At 48.0% G+C, this 14,320-nt stretch overlaps 1 protein-coding gene across 1 annotated transcript; it reads left to right on the top strand.

Moving 5' to 3' along the window:
• The first annotated feature begins 9,378 nt into the window (after window positions 1–9,378).
• On the top strand, window positions 9,379–12,653 carry LOC123092221 (receptor-like protein kinase FERONIA). The gene has a single exon (XM_044513925.1). The coding sequence runs from the start codon at window positions 9,662–9,664 to the stop codon at window positions 12,341–12,343; it is 2,682 nt and encodes an 893-aa protein (XP_044369860.1). The 5' UTR covers window positions 9,379–9,661; the 3' UTR covers window positions 12,344–12,653.
• The last annotated feature ends 1,667 nt before the right edge of the window (window positions 12,654–14,320 follow it).

Genomic DNA, 14,320 nt, shown 5'->3' with positions numbered 1-14,320 from the left:
GGAGTCGGATGGCCATAAGGCCTTAGCAATACTTTGCATCACCTGCCGAGCTCGGTCGTGCATGTGCGACAGCTCTTGTAGCAGATCGCTCGACGATCCAGACACCTCCTCTTCGGGACGGCCCGTCAATATACCTACAGACATAATTATTGTCAGTTTCTTTCCTTGCCGAACTACGTAAAGGTAAGTCCGAACACATACTAAATATGCCGCCTCGCAGCTTCTTATTCTCCTTTACGGAGTCAGCTAGCTGGGCCCGCACATCTTTGAGCTCTTCACCGAGCTTGGTGTTGGCATCTTGGAGTTTGTTCTTCTCCACCCTGACCTGTGTCAGGATACGTTCGCCCGTGGCCAGTTGCCTTTGTGCTCCTGGACCTCCCGCTTGTGCGACCTTCGGTGCCTCTGTCATAATATTTGCACCTGTATTAATACTCCTGGTATATGAACATGTTTTCTCACTAGAGGGGAACATTACGAGACGCTGCCTTCTTCAATTTCTCTAGTTCGGTGGTAGCAGCAGTTAGCTGGGCTTGACACTCCTCCAGCTCTCGAGACAACATGTCATTATTCTCTTTGAGCACCTGGGTATACAATGACCCTTAAATCAGTTGGTTAAACTGCTTCAAGTCTCAGGGGCTACTGGTATATAATTATCAGAATTGTGCAAGTATGAACTTACCCGCATATCTTTTAGATACTGATCTGTGGCTCTGGAAAGCCCATCTCGAGCAGCTCAAATGTATGCATCACCCGAGTGGAAGGCATTGAAAGCCTCTTCTAAAAAACTAGGGTCGCGAAGAGCGGCCCGCCGGCGCCGATGATTCATGGCACTTTCCACTTCTGAGTTTGTGGCGGATACTTTATCCGAATCCCCCGCAAAAGGACAATCCGGTATCACTCCCGCGTTAGCCTCAGCGCTCGTGATAGGGTCCGGAATCCGGCTAGTAGAGGCATGACCGACAGGATCCCAGGACACAGTCCGGCAAATGTTTTTCTTGATAAGACACAACGGATAAGGTCATACTTTAAGATGACGACCATGGGGCATATTTAAAACCATACTTCTTCAATGAAGGCTCAGCCATATCTCTATTTGCCTTCCTCTTCGAAGGCCTGCCCGTCGTAGGCATCGCCTTCTTGCGCGCCGCCTCAGGTGCAGCATGGCGCGCTGATCGCCTCCCCTTTAGAGCATAATACAGTGCGGTGGGTAAGGCGGAAGGGGGAAATTCTCCCAAAGGACAAGTCTCCTAATTACTTACATGCGACACAGGGAGGAGACCCGGATAGTCAGCAATGATGGCCACTTCGGTGCCGTACAGCTCGCCTGGTAAAACACCCCTTCCCCGAGCTCCACGAATATATCCAGATCCTCTTTGAATCCGGGATCAAGGGCCTGGTTGTGGTCCTCTGGCTGTGGTGCGGGGCTGTGGATTTCCCTGGTGACTTTCCGCCATTCCTGTTATAAATGACGGATTAATATTTATGAAAAAGGATTCAAGGAGTTGATGGAGTAAAGTAGTGGGACGGAAACTCACCCAGCTGGGAGGGTTGTACATGGAAAATCCATCCCTGGGCTTAATGTGGATGAACTCCTCCTCCCCTTTATATTCCGGACAGTATTTTTGCCAAAGCAGCGGAAGTGTCCGGACCCTTCCGACCATAGCGGGTGGCATCATCTTCTCCATTGAAGTGCCACATAGGGCACCCTCGGTATTGGAGTGGCTGAACCCCTCGCATTATGGATATCGCCATAACCTTGACTATTGACAATCCGGATTGAGCAAGCGTCTTTATCTTGCTCATCAGCTGGTGGACTTCCATGCTATCTTCCTCCCTGGGGCTCCAAGGACGCCAGCTGAGGCGCTTCTTCAATGGAGTACTTGAATATTCAGGAAGACCCCTCCGGATTGGGTTAGGAAGGGATACGTCTTCAACATAAAACCATTCGGAAGGCCATTCTTTGGATGCCTTCTTCGGCGTACCCGATAGGTATCCGGTACCGGCAATGCGCCATATCTCGGCTCCGCCCACTTGGAATATTGATCCCTCCTGATTACGAGGGACGAGGCAAAACAACTTCTTCCATAACTCAAAATGAGCCTCACAGCCCAGAAATAGCTCGCAAAGAGCAACATAACCCGCAATATGCAGGATGGAGGCAGGTGTAAAGTTGTGCAGTTGGAGGCCGTAGTGCTCCAGAAGCCCTCGGAGGAACGGATGGATTGGAAATCCGACGCCTCTCAACAAATAGGGAACAAAACATACTCGTTCCCCCCTAGATGGGTTGGGGAACTTCTCTGCCTGCTTCCCACCGTCAAAAGAGCCAATCCGGCTCGAACGGGGACCAGATCTGCAGGGGGAAGAAATCCCTGGGCCTGCAGCTTCACAAGTTGGCCATGGGATACGGAACACTTTACCCAATCATCCTATTTGGGGCCATGAGAGTAGGAGGAAGAGCTGGGAGTGCTAGCCATGTTGGGGTGGTTTCCGCGGGCAAGCTCAGAGGATTCCTCGATTGGGGGAGATGGTGTGGATTAGATCTGAAGATCCCCGTCTCCTTAAATAGACAAATTTCTAATGGGGTCAAGGTGGTAAATGCAAAAATGACCTGACCTCTCGCATTCGCTCGACACATGGAATCTGAAATCATGAAGGTGCAGAAGCCGAGGAGTGTGACTTTAAATGGAAAGCCGGATATCACTCTTTAAGTCAGGTACTTTGAAGTATTCGGAGAAGGAACCTGCCTTGCAATGCCGAAGACAATCTGCGCGCCGGACTCATCGTCACTGAAGCCTGGTTCGGGGGCTACTGAGGGAGTCCTGGACTAAGAGGTCCTCAGACAACCGGACTATATCTTTTGGCCGGACTGTTGGACTATGAAGATACAAGATAGAAGACTTCTTCCCGTGTCCGGATGGGACTCTCCTTTGCATGGAGGCAAGCTCGGCGATTCGGATATGTAGATTCCTTTCTCTGTAACGGACTTTGTGTAACCCTAGCCCCCTCCGGTGTCTATATAAACCGGAGGGATTAGTCCGTAGGACAACAATCATAACCTCATAGGCTAGACTTCTAGGGTTTAGCCATTACGATCTCGTGGTAGATCAACTCTTGTAATACTCATATTCATCAAGATCAATCAAGTAGGAAGTAGGGTATTACCTCCATAGAGAGGGCCCAAACCTGGGTAAACATTGTGTCCCCCGCCTCCTGTTACCATTAGCCTTAGACACACAGTTCGGGACCCCCTACACAAGATCCGCCGGTTTTGACACCGACACCTGTATTTACAAGAAAGTGAGTGGGAGCACTACAACCTTTCTGATAAGTATATGCAGATGACATATTGTTGATAAAAAATGATGTAGAATTTTCTAGAAAGCATAAAGGAGAGTTTGAAAGGAGTTTTTCAAAGAAAGACCTCAGTGAAGCTGCTTACATATTGGGCATCAAGATCTATAGAGATAGATCAAGACACTTGATAAGATTTTTCAATGAGTACATACCTTGACAAGATTTTGAAGTAGTTCAAAATGGAACAGTCAAAGAAGGAGTTCTTGCTTGTGTTGCAAGGTGTAAAGTTGAGTAAGACTCAAAACCCGACCACAACAGAAAATAGAAAGAGAATGAAAGTCATTCCCTATGCCTCAGTCATAAGTTCTATAAAGTATGATATGTTGTGTACCAAACCTATTGTGTACCTTATCAAGAGTTTGGCAAGGGTGTACAATAGTGATCCAGGAGTGGATCACAGGACAACGGTTAAAGTTATCCTTAGTTACCTAAGCGGACTAAGAAAATATTTCTCGGTTATGGAGGTGATAAAGAGTTCGTCGTAAAGAGTTACATCGATGCAAAGCTTTTACACCGATCTGGATGACTCTAAGTCTCGATCTGGATACATATTGAAAGTGGGAGCAATTAGCTAGAGTAGCTCCATGCAGAGCATTGTAGACATATTTTTTTTGCAAAATACATACGGCTCTGAATATGACAGACCCGTTGACTAAACTTCTCTCACAAACAAAACATGATCACACCTTAGTACCCTTTGGGTGTTAATCACATAGCGGTGTGAACTAGATTATTGACTCTAGTAAACCCTTTGGTTGTTGGTCACATGGCGATGTGAACTGTGGGTATTAATCAGATACAGATGTGAACTATTGGTGTTAAATCACATGGAGATGCGAACTAGATTATTGACTCTAGCGCAAGTGGGAGACTGAAGGAAATATGCCCTAGAGGCAATAATAAAGTTGTTATTTTATATTTCCTTATATCATGATAAATGTTTATTATTCATGCTAGAATTTTATTAACCGGAAACTTGATACATGTGTGGATACATAGACAAAACACCGTGTCCCTAGTATGCTTCTACTTGACTAGCTCGCTGATCAAAGATGGTTAAGTTTCCTAGCCATGGACATGTGTTGTCATTTGATGAACGGGATCATGTCATTAGGAGAAGGATGTGATGGACAAGACCCATCCGTTAGCTCAGCATAATGATCGTTCAGTTTTATTGCTACTACTTTCTTCATGTCAAATACATATTCCTCCGACTATGAGATTATGCAACTCCCGGCTACTGGAGGAATGCCTTGTGTGCTATCAAACGTCACAATATAACTGGGTGATTATAAAGATGCTCTACAGATATCTCCAAAGGTGTTTGTTGGGTTGGCATAGATCGAGATTAGGATTTATCACTCCAAGTATCGGAGAGGAATCTATGGGCCCTCTTGGTAATCCACATCATATGAAGCCTTGCAAGCAATGTGACTAATGAGTTAGTTGCGGGATGATGCATTACAGAACGAGTAAAGAGACTTGCTGGTAACGAGATTGAACTAGGTATAAGATACCGACGATTGAATCTCAGGCAAGTAGCATACCGATGACAAAGGGAATAACGTATGTTGTCATTGCGGTTCGACCGATAAAGATCTTCGTAGAATATGTGGGAACCAATATGAGCATCTAGGTTCCGCTATTGATTATTGACCGGAGAGGTGTCTCGGTCATGTCTACATAGTTCTCGAACCCGTAGGGTCCGCACGCTTAACGTTCGATGACGATTTGTATTATATGAGTTATGTGTTTTGGTGATCGAAGGTTGTTTGGAGTCCCTGATGAGAGCACGGACATGATGAGGAGTCTCGAAATGGTCGAGAGGTAAATATTCATATATAGGACGATGATATTTGGACATCGGAAGTGTTCCGGGGGGTACCTGGTACATATCTTGTCACCGGAAAGGGTTCCGGGCTCCCCCCGGCAAAGATATGAGCCTATTGGGCTAAGAGGGGAAACGCAGCAGACAACATGGGTTGCTGCGCCCCACTTGTTGGCCGAATAGGAAGGGGAAGGGAAAGGGGAAGAGAGAAGGAAGGAGAGGCAATTCAGCCTCCCCCTTCCTTCCCTCCTCTCACCCCCTTCCTTCCCTCTCTGGAAAACATGGTAAGGGGGGGGGGAATTGGACTAGGCCCCCAAGTAGGATTCCTCCTACTTGGGGCGCCCTAGGGCTGTTCCCCTGCCCCTCCCACCTATATATATGTGGGGAGGGGCGGCTAGAACACACATAAAACATTGTTAGCCGTGTGCGGCGCCCCCCTCTTCAGTTTATGCCTCCGGTCATATTCTTGCGGTGCTTAGGCGAAGCCTGCGTGGATCACATCACCATCACCGTCACCACGCCATCGTGCTGATGGAACTCATCTACTCCTTCGACCCTCTGCTGGATCAAGAGCTCGAGGGACGTTATCGCGCTGAACGTGTGCAGAACTCGGAGGTGCCGTACGTTCGGTACTCGATCTGTAGGAACGAGAATACGTTCGACTACATCAACCGCGTTAAGTAAATGCTTCCGCTTTCGGTCTACGAGGGTACGTAGACACACTCTCCCCCTCTCGTTGCTATGCATCTCCTAGATAGATCTTGCGTGAGCGTAGGATTTTTTTTGAAATTGCATGCTATGTTTCCCAACACAATTGTCTTAAGCCTCATCTTCCTGATTATATTGACCCTGCTCAACAAGCCTTTATTGAGGGTATAAGAGTTAGTGACAATATCATTATTGCACAGGAAATCACTCACTCTTTTGCCCTTAAATCTTGGAACAATCATGCCTTTATGCTTAAAATTGATCTTGCTAAAGCTTTCGATCGTTTAGAATGGAACTTCATTGTTTCTGCTCTAGCACGTAAAGGGTTGCATGATCATTTCATAAATTTGATGTACACGTGTATTTCTTCTCCTAATTTTCTGTGGTCATTAATGGTCAACCTTCGCACAAATTTAGAAGTTCTAGGTGTATTCGTCAAGGTTGTCCTATGTTCCCTTATTTGTTTGTGATTGCCATTAATGAGTCGTCTCTTGCTCTCAATGAGGCTCTTGCTACTAACAATCTGCAGGGAATTTCACTTGGACCAAATTGCACCCCTATTCACTCTCTGTTGTTTGCAGACGACTTGCTTATTTGTGGGCAAGCTACTGTTCAGGAAGCTACCTCAATGGCCCAACTCATCCGCCATTTCTGCTCCATTGCAGGTCAAACACCAAACATGACCAAATCTGCCATAATGTTTAGTTCTCATGGTAGTCCAGCTGTCATTCATGAGTTAAAGCAGATATTTCCTGTTCCTAATATTGACAACAGTTTTTCCCACCTTGGTCATCCACTTATTCTCCCGTCTAAGAATAGAACTGCAGCTTATAATTTTGTCCTGGATAAATTTGTAAACAAGTTGCCTACTTACAAGGCCAACATGCTCTCTCATGCGGCTAGGCTTGAACTGATTCGATCTGTTTTCTCTGCTATACCTGTCTACTATATGGCCAATATCTTGTTTTCTAAGAATTTTTTAGACAAACTCACTGCTATTATTAGGATTTTTTGGTGGACAGGTGTTAGGGACAATATTTCTGGCAGGAGTCTTTGTCTTAGGGCTTGGAAGGATATTTGTAACTCAAAGCAAGAAGGTGGACTTGGTGTTCGAAATTTGTAGGCTATTAATGAAGGTCTGATCCTCGCGGCTGCTTGGCACCTAGCAAAAGCCCCCCTTTCCCATCTTCATCTTGTTCTCAAGTCCAAGTATTTTTCTGATGCTTCCATCTGGACTGCTAGTTCTACAACTCCAAAGCCAGCCTTTTGGTCTTCCATCCTTAAGATGATGCCTAAGTTCAAAGCTCATTCATTTTATCAGTTGACACAAGGTAATGTCTCTATTTGGAGTACCCCTTGGTGCCCTCTTTGGACTTCTGTCTATGATCAACTCATCATTCAGCCTCATGGATACATTTACCCTTCTCTGGTTAAGGATCTTTGGCTACCTGATCACAAAGCTTGGAATGTTAATCTCATCAACAATCTCTTCCAGCAGCCTTTAGCTTCTACTATTATTCAAACTGATATTATTCATGAGGACACTCCAGATATTCTTTGTTGGGATCTAACTCCTAATGGTCTTTGTACTTCGAAATCTACTTACAAACTTTGTCCGCAGGATATTCATGCCAATTAGAGACATACTCCTTCACAAGTTCCTTTGCAGGTGAAAGATCTTCTCAAAATGATTTGGAAGCAAAAGATGATGATTCCAAGGGTCCAAACATTTGCCTGGAGACTCCTTCGGAAAGCTCTGCCTACAGGTTTGAGGGCTGGTCGTTTCTCTATTGACATTTCTCAATTTTGTAGTAGATGTGGCCAGCAAGAAGATGAAATGCACCTGTTCTTCCTTTGTAATTTTGTGAGAGTTGCTTGGTTTTCTCACCCGTGGTTCATTAGAACAGATGTGTTAGTTTAGAGTTTTTCCAATATGGATAGCATTATCCTTGCTTTGATAAATATGAATCATCCGCATGCTTCTGTCCCCAATATTCTTAATTTTATGTGGTGTCTTTGGAAAGCTAGGAACAACCATCTTTTTGACAGTAAAAAAGTTTTTCCTTACCATGTCCATATTGCTGCTACTGCTCTGCCTAATGATGCAAATGATCTTGTCCAACATACTCATTTACAGCCTCAAAATCATACCTCTACCTGTACCTCAATTCCTACTAATCACATGCCTTTGCAGGGAAGAATTAAGTCTGACCTTCTAGTAGCAAGGCCAAAAGTATATTTTGATGCAGCTTTCTAGTGCAAAAAAATCCCAGGTTTACCACAAGGTGCTGCTGCTATTGGTATTGGTGTTTACCTCTCCTTGCCGCATGATCAGATGGAAGTTAATGTATAGATTCAAGCCTCTGCTATTATCACAAATTCTCCTTTGCAAGCTGAAGCTTTGGCCATTCTTTTAGCAGCTCAGGTGGCCAAAAGGCTATGCATTTCTCAGCCCACTTTCTTTACCGACAATCTGTCTCACGGGCGGCTAGCTGAAGATTAATCTACTACTCCTTGGGCTATTAGAGAAGCTCTAGCTCTGGCTGATTTCTTCTGCTACTCCTCAGATATTCAGTCCCAGGTATTTCACATCTCTAGAGAGATCAATGGCATTGCTCATAATGTAGCTCCTCAGGTTCTAAAATCAATGGTAGAACCTGACATATGTTGTTTCGCTTCAGCTCATCGAAATATGACTTGCCCTGTAGTTTCTCTTTTCTCTAATTTCTAATTTCAGGGCTTTGTAATTCATGTTGTACGTGGTTACTGAGCTGAAATGAAAAGGTTTGGCGCCTTGTGCGCCTTCTGTTGTTAAAAAAAAAAAGCTCATTTTGTGATTTGAATACAAGTATACTTAAAAAAAATCCCTGATCCCGCTGCATGTTACCGGGGCCCACGCGCGGCTTCCTCCTCCCGCCGCGTCGGCCTCTCGGTTGTCGAACGGCACCGAATACTAATTGCCCCGACCCGGCGTTGGTGGGCCCTCTATCCCGTGGCTTATTCCGGGTTGGCTGGCTCACAGCTTGCATTTGGCAGCAGCGGCCACGGTCTCTGACTAGTGGGACCCTGTTCTGGTGCTAACAACACGAATCTATCGGCTGTCCACATTATACTACCTGACTCGACCCCACCCCATGCAATCCCGCGTCGTCTTAGGTACCAGCACTGCTGTCAACAGTCCATGACGAGTGGGCCCCCACGTCTTCCCCTGCACATGGCCGCGGTTCCCACCACAGGAAAACCTTTTCTTTTATTTTGACGATACCGAAAAAGCTTTTTAAAAAAAGCCCGGGGAAAACGGGACGCGCAACTGAGGCAGCTGTCCTCCACCGTCACCACACCGCGCCGTACCGTTCCACTGCTCCGCGGGGCCCGTCGTCTCGGCGCCCCCACCGGCCAGCGGAACACAGCAGACCACGAGAGTGACACACGCACGCACGCTACCGCGGCGGTGAAAAGAAGCAGCGCAAGCGCGGCAGCAGTAGTCGTAGAGCTGAGCGGAGTTGGTCGGCGTTGCCGTTGGTGGCGAGCCCCACTTAATGCGGCGCCCGTAGTCCCGAAACCTCTCTCCCATCCCCTTCTTCCTCTTGACGCCACCCTCACCCTCCACCACCTCGGCCACCACTTCCCCCTCAAATCTCACCTCCTCCGCCACGCGCTGCCCGCCGATTCTCCCGCCAGCACGCAAATCCGACCCCAGATCGGTGCCGAGAGCCGTTTGATGGGCGATCTGTGAGCCGCGACGAAACGCAAGCTACTACAGCTCCAACCATGAGAGGAGGCCCGAGATGCGCGCTCCTGCTCCTCGCGGCTCTGGCCGCCGCCGCGGCGCTTGCCCCCGCGGCGTGGGCGCAGGGGGCGACCGCGCCAGCGCCCTCGGCGGGGCCCCCGTTCGTGCCGCGGGACGACATCCTGCTCGACTGCGGCGCCACGGGGAAGGGGAACGACACGGACGGCCGCCAGTGGGACGGCGACGCCGGGTCCAAGTACGCGCCGCCCAACCTGGCCTCGGCCACCGCCGGGGCGCAGGACCCCTCGGTGCCGCAGGTGCCCTACCTCACCGCGCGGGTCTCGGCGGCGCCCTTCACCTACTCATTCCCGCTCGGCCCCGGTCGCAAGTTCCTCAGGCTGCACTTCTACCCGGCCAACTACTCCAATCGCGACGCCGCCGACGCCTTCTTCTCCGTCTCCGTCCCGGCCGCCAAGGTCACGCTCCTCTCCAACTTCAGCGCCTACCAGACCACCACGGCGCTCAACTTCGCCTACATCGTACGCGAGTTCTCTGTCAACGTCACCGGCCAGAACCTCGACCTCACCTTCACCCCGGAGAAGGGCCACCCCAACGCCTACGCCTTCATCAACGGCATCGAGGTCGTCTCCTCCCCCGACCTCTTTGACCTCGCCACGCCGCAATTAGTCACCGGTGACGGCAACAGCCAGCCATACGAGATGGATCCTGCTGCTGCTCTGCAGACCATGTATCGGCTCAACGTCGGAGGCCAGGCCATCTCCCCTTCCAAGGACTCCGGCGGGGCTCGGTCATGGGACGACGACACGCCTTACATCTATGGTGCAGGGGCTGGGGTATCGTACCAGAACGATCCCAATGTCACAATCACCTACCCTGACAATGTGCCGGGATATGTGGCACCTTCGGATGTCTATGCCACGGCGCGATCAATGGGGCCAGACAAGGGTGTAAACATGGCCTACAATCTCACCTGGATATTGCAGGTGGATGCTGGGTACCAATACCTTGTGAGGCTCCATTTCTGTGAGATACAATCCCCATTTACTAAACCCAACCAGCGGGTGTTCAACATCTACCTCAACAACCAGACTGCCATGGAAGGTGCTGATGTGATCCAGTGGGCGGATCCCAATGGTATTGGTACCCCAGTATACAAGGACTATGTGGTGAGCACTGTTGGTTCTGGGATTATGGATTTCTGGGTGGCTCTACACCCAGATGCAGGGACGAAGCCACAGTATTATGATGCTATTCTCAATGGGATGGAGGTGTTCAAGCTGCAACTTACTAATGGGAGCCTCGTGGGGCTCAATCCTGTCCCAAGTGCTGATCCACCAGCGCATAGCGGGTCAGGAGACAAGAAATCTAAAGTCGCGCCTATTGTTGGTGGAGTAATTGGAGGTTTGGCAGTGCTTGCGCTTGGATATTGCTGCTTCATCTGCAAGCGTCGGAGGAAAGCGGCCAAGGCTAGCGGCATGAGTGACGGCCATTCTGGTTGGCTGCCATTGTCGCTGTATGGCCATTCACACACTTCAAGCTCAGCCAAGTCGCATGCTACAGGGAGTTATGCTTCATCTTTGCCGTCCAACCTGTGCCGCCATTTCTCCTTTGCAGAGATCAAGGCCGCAACCAAAAACTTTGATGAGTCACGGATCCTTGGTGTTGGTGGGTTCGGTAAAGTCTACCATGGAGAGATTGACGGGGGCACAACTAAGGTGGCTATCAAGCGTGGCAATCCCTTGTCTGAGCAGGGCATACATGAGTTCCAGACTGAAATTGAAATGTTGTCAAAGCTCCGGCACCGTCATCTTGTGTCTCTGATTGGTTACTGCGAGGAGAAGAACGAGATGATCCTGGTCTATGACTACATGGCTCATGGAACTCTGCGTGAGCACCTATACAAGACCCAGAATGCACCGCTTAGCTGGAGGCAGCGTTTGGAGATCTGCATCGGTGCAGCTCGTGGGCTTCACTACCTTCACACCGGTGCAAAGCACACCATTATCCACCGTGATGTGAAGACGACAAACATCCTCCTGGATGAGAAATGGGTTGCCAAGGTTTCAGATTTTGGTCTGTCCAAGACTGGGCCATCGATGGATCACACACATGTGAGCACAGTTGTCAAGGGCAGTTTTGGTTATCTAGATCCTGAATATTTCCGCAGGCAGCAGCTCACTGAGAAATCTGATGTGTATTCGTTTGGTGTGGTGCTGTTCGAGGTCCTTTGTGCTCGGCCTGCCTTGAACCCCACCCTTGCAAAGGAAGAAGTTAGCTTGGCAGAGTGGGCACTGCACTGCCAAAAGAAGGGAATTCTTGATCAGATTGTTGATCCCTACCTGAAGGGAAAGATTGTTCCCCAGTGCTTCAAGAAGTTTGCCGAGACGGCTGAGAAGTGTGTTGCCGACAATGGCATCGAGCGCCCTTCGATGGGAGATGTGCTTTGGAACTTGGAGTTTGCTCTTCAGATGCAGGAAAGCGCGGAGGAGAGTGGAAGCATTGGGTGTGGGATGTCAGATGAGGGCACTCCCCTCGTGATGGTTGGAAAGAAGGATCCGAATGACCCATCAATTGATTCCAGCACCACTACGACCACAACAACTTCCTTAAGCATGGGTGACCAAAGTGTCGCGAGCATTGACTCGGATGGGCTGACGCCGAGCGCCGTGTTCTCACAGATCATGAACCCCAAGGGGCGGTGAGGTAAAAATCTGGGTCTGCTTTTCAGTCAGTCACCGTTGGGGCCTGCCTAATTTATTCATTCAGCATATTTTCATGAGTTTGTGCTCTTGCTGTGTCGCAAGTTATGCATTAGAAGTCAGAGAATTGTTCCATATTAGATATTTCTGTCTTGCCTTGTTTTTTTCTTCTTCTTCTTCTTCCTCTTCTTCAGTGTTGTAATGACTCTATGCTTATTTGCATGTTGTTATTGTACCACCACTGCTATGTGTTGTCGACCCAACATGTAATACTGTATGAGAAAAAGAAAGTGATGTGCACGACCTCTGTTCCCCTTCTTTTTTGCCATGCTCATTTCCGAATCCTGGTGATTGAGATGGGTTCTTTTTATTATTATTCTCACAGCAATTTATTCTGCCTTTTTTTTGACCTAAACAAATACTCCCTCCGTTACTAAGGTCAAGACACTTATTTTGGGACGGAGGGAGTATGTACTACTAGTAAACTGCCCCCAACGTCTTATATTTAGGAATGGGGTAGTATGTGCTTTTGTTATTGAGGTGTGGCATCCACGACTATAGAGGTCGGCCAGGCCATCCATGCCGTGTTGACGTTGATTGTTACACCAGTCGTGCTCATATATGCTGGTGCTATGCTGTGTTCCATGTCGTCTTGTCTTTTCTTAATAATTACTCCTATAAAGCATCAATTGTTTGTGAGTTGTATTTAATTGCCACTATCCGGACACCAGTTGTCTGTTTACTTGCAGCTGTCTAGGCATGTTTAAGTTTCTTGATCCAGAGTAGTGTCCATTCTCCCTCTGTTATCTTGATCCGTTATTTGATTGCTTTACCTAGAGCTGTGCAGCGCATGAACCAGGACGTTGTGAGGCTAAGCTTGATCGCTACTTACAGCTGTGCGCATCTGATCCGGAGAAAGAGTGGAATCGAATAAATCCAGCTCCCAGCTTCCTGTGTCCAGTCTGTTGAGTGGACGAATGAAGATTCGACAGATGGGTGTTGAGAGCCGCGCCGCACCGGCTCGTTACAGCATGTCAGCATCGCCAAATCTCCCAGTGGGACTGTGGGAGTGGATGGACGACGTTTCGGGAAGCATTGATCATGATGCGGCCGAACCCTAGATCGTGTGCCTGTTCTGATGCGTCTTTGCTGCCTTGTATAGTCCGCTCGCTTTCTTGCCAAACTTCTATTCCTTTCCCTGGATCATGCAAAGGAGTGGAGGTGGGGTTTTTGAGAGCCACAAAGAAAAACAAGCGTATCCTATAGCGAGCACAAGTTGTGTCGCAAACCAGAACGTGTCACCTCGTGGTTTGCGATGCGCAACGGGTAACCCCCGCCAAACTACCCATCCGTTTTTCTGAGTCTTATGTAATATGATGCCATGACATTGCTGTGTAGTGTTTGAGTCTTTTATGACTAAAGCGGGCCTGAATCGTTCACCTACACATAAACCCCACATCTGCTCAAAACAGTCATCATACCTACCTAACATGACATTTTCATAGCCACTCCAATTATATTGCTATGCACTAGTGTTGATGCCATGTCTCGCCCCCTTGATTTTGGGGATTGTTGTTAGAAATAGTGAGGGACTGATTTGTCTGCTAGTGCACACAAAGAGAAATAGTCCCTAATGTATCAAGAAGAATGATACATTTTGACGAGAAGTTTGAAATAAACTTCACCGAGAAGAATCTGCGTTGTAGAGAAGAGAGATATGTTTCGAGAAGAAACTATACCGAGAAGATTGCGTGCAGTTATGGACCCCTTAAACTATTGCTGAACTAAAGCAACTGTTCTTCGGTATGTCCGAGAAGAAATGACTACAGCCGAGAAGATTGAATACGAAGTAAAGATGTAACATTTGTTTCATTGTTCTTCTTTCTCTTATTTGAGTCATATGACCACCGTACTATTAAGAGGGGTATAGGTATTCGAGACTTAAGTTTATTGTGATGCTTAGGCGAAACCTATGAAAGA

Source organism: Triticum aestivum, chromosome 4B, assembly GCF_018294505.1.
Source record: "Triticum aestivum cultivar Chinese Spring chromosome 4B, IWGSC CS RefSeq v2.1, whole genome shotgun sequence".
Lineage (NCBI taxonomy): Eukaryota > Viridiplantae > Streptophyta > Magnoliopsida > Poales > Poaceae > Triticum > Triticum aestivum.
The sequence above is the reverse complement of the archived record's forward strand: the minus strand, read 5'-3'. Positions and strand labels throughout refer to the sequence as shown.

Coding starts and splice junctions, on each gene's coding strand:
- LOC123092221 (XM_044513925.1), top strand. CDS start 9,662: ATGAGAGGAGGCCCGAGATGCGCGCTCCTGCTCCTCGCGGCTCTGGCC.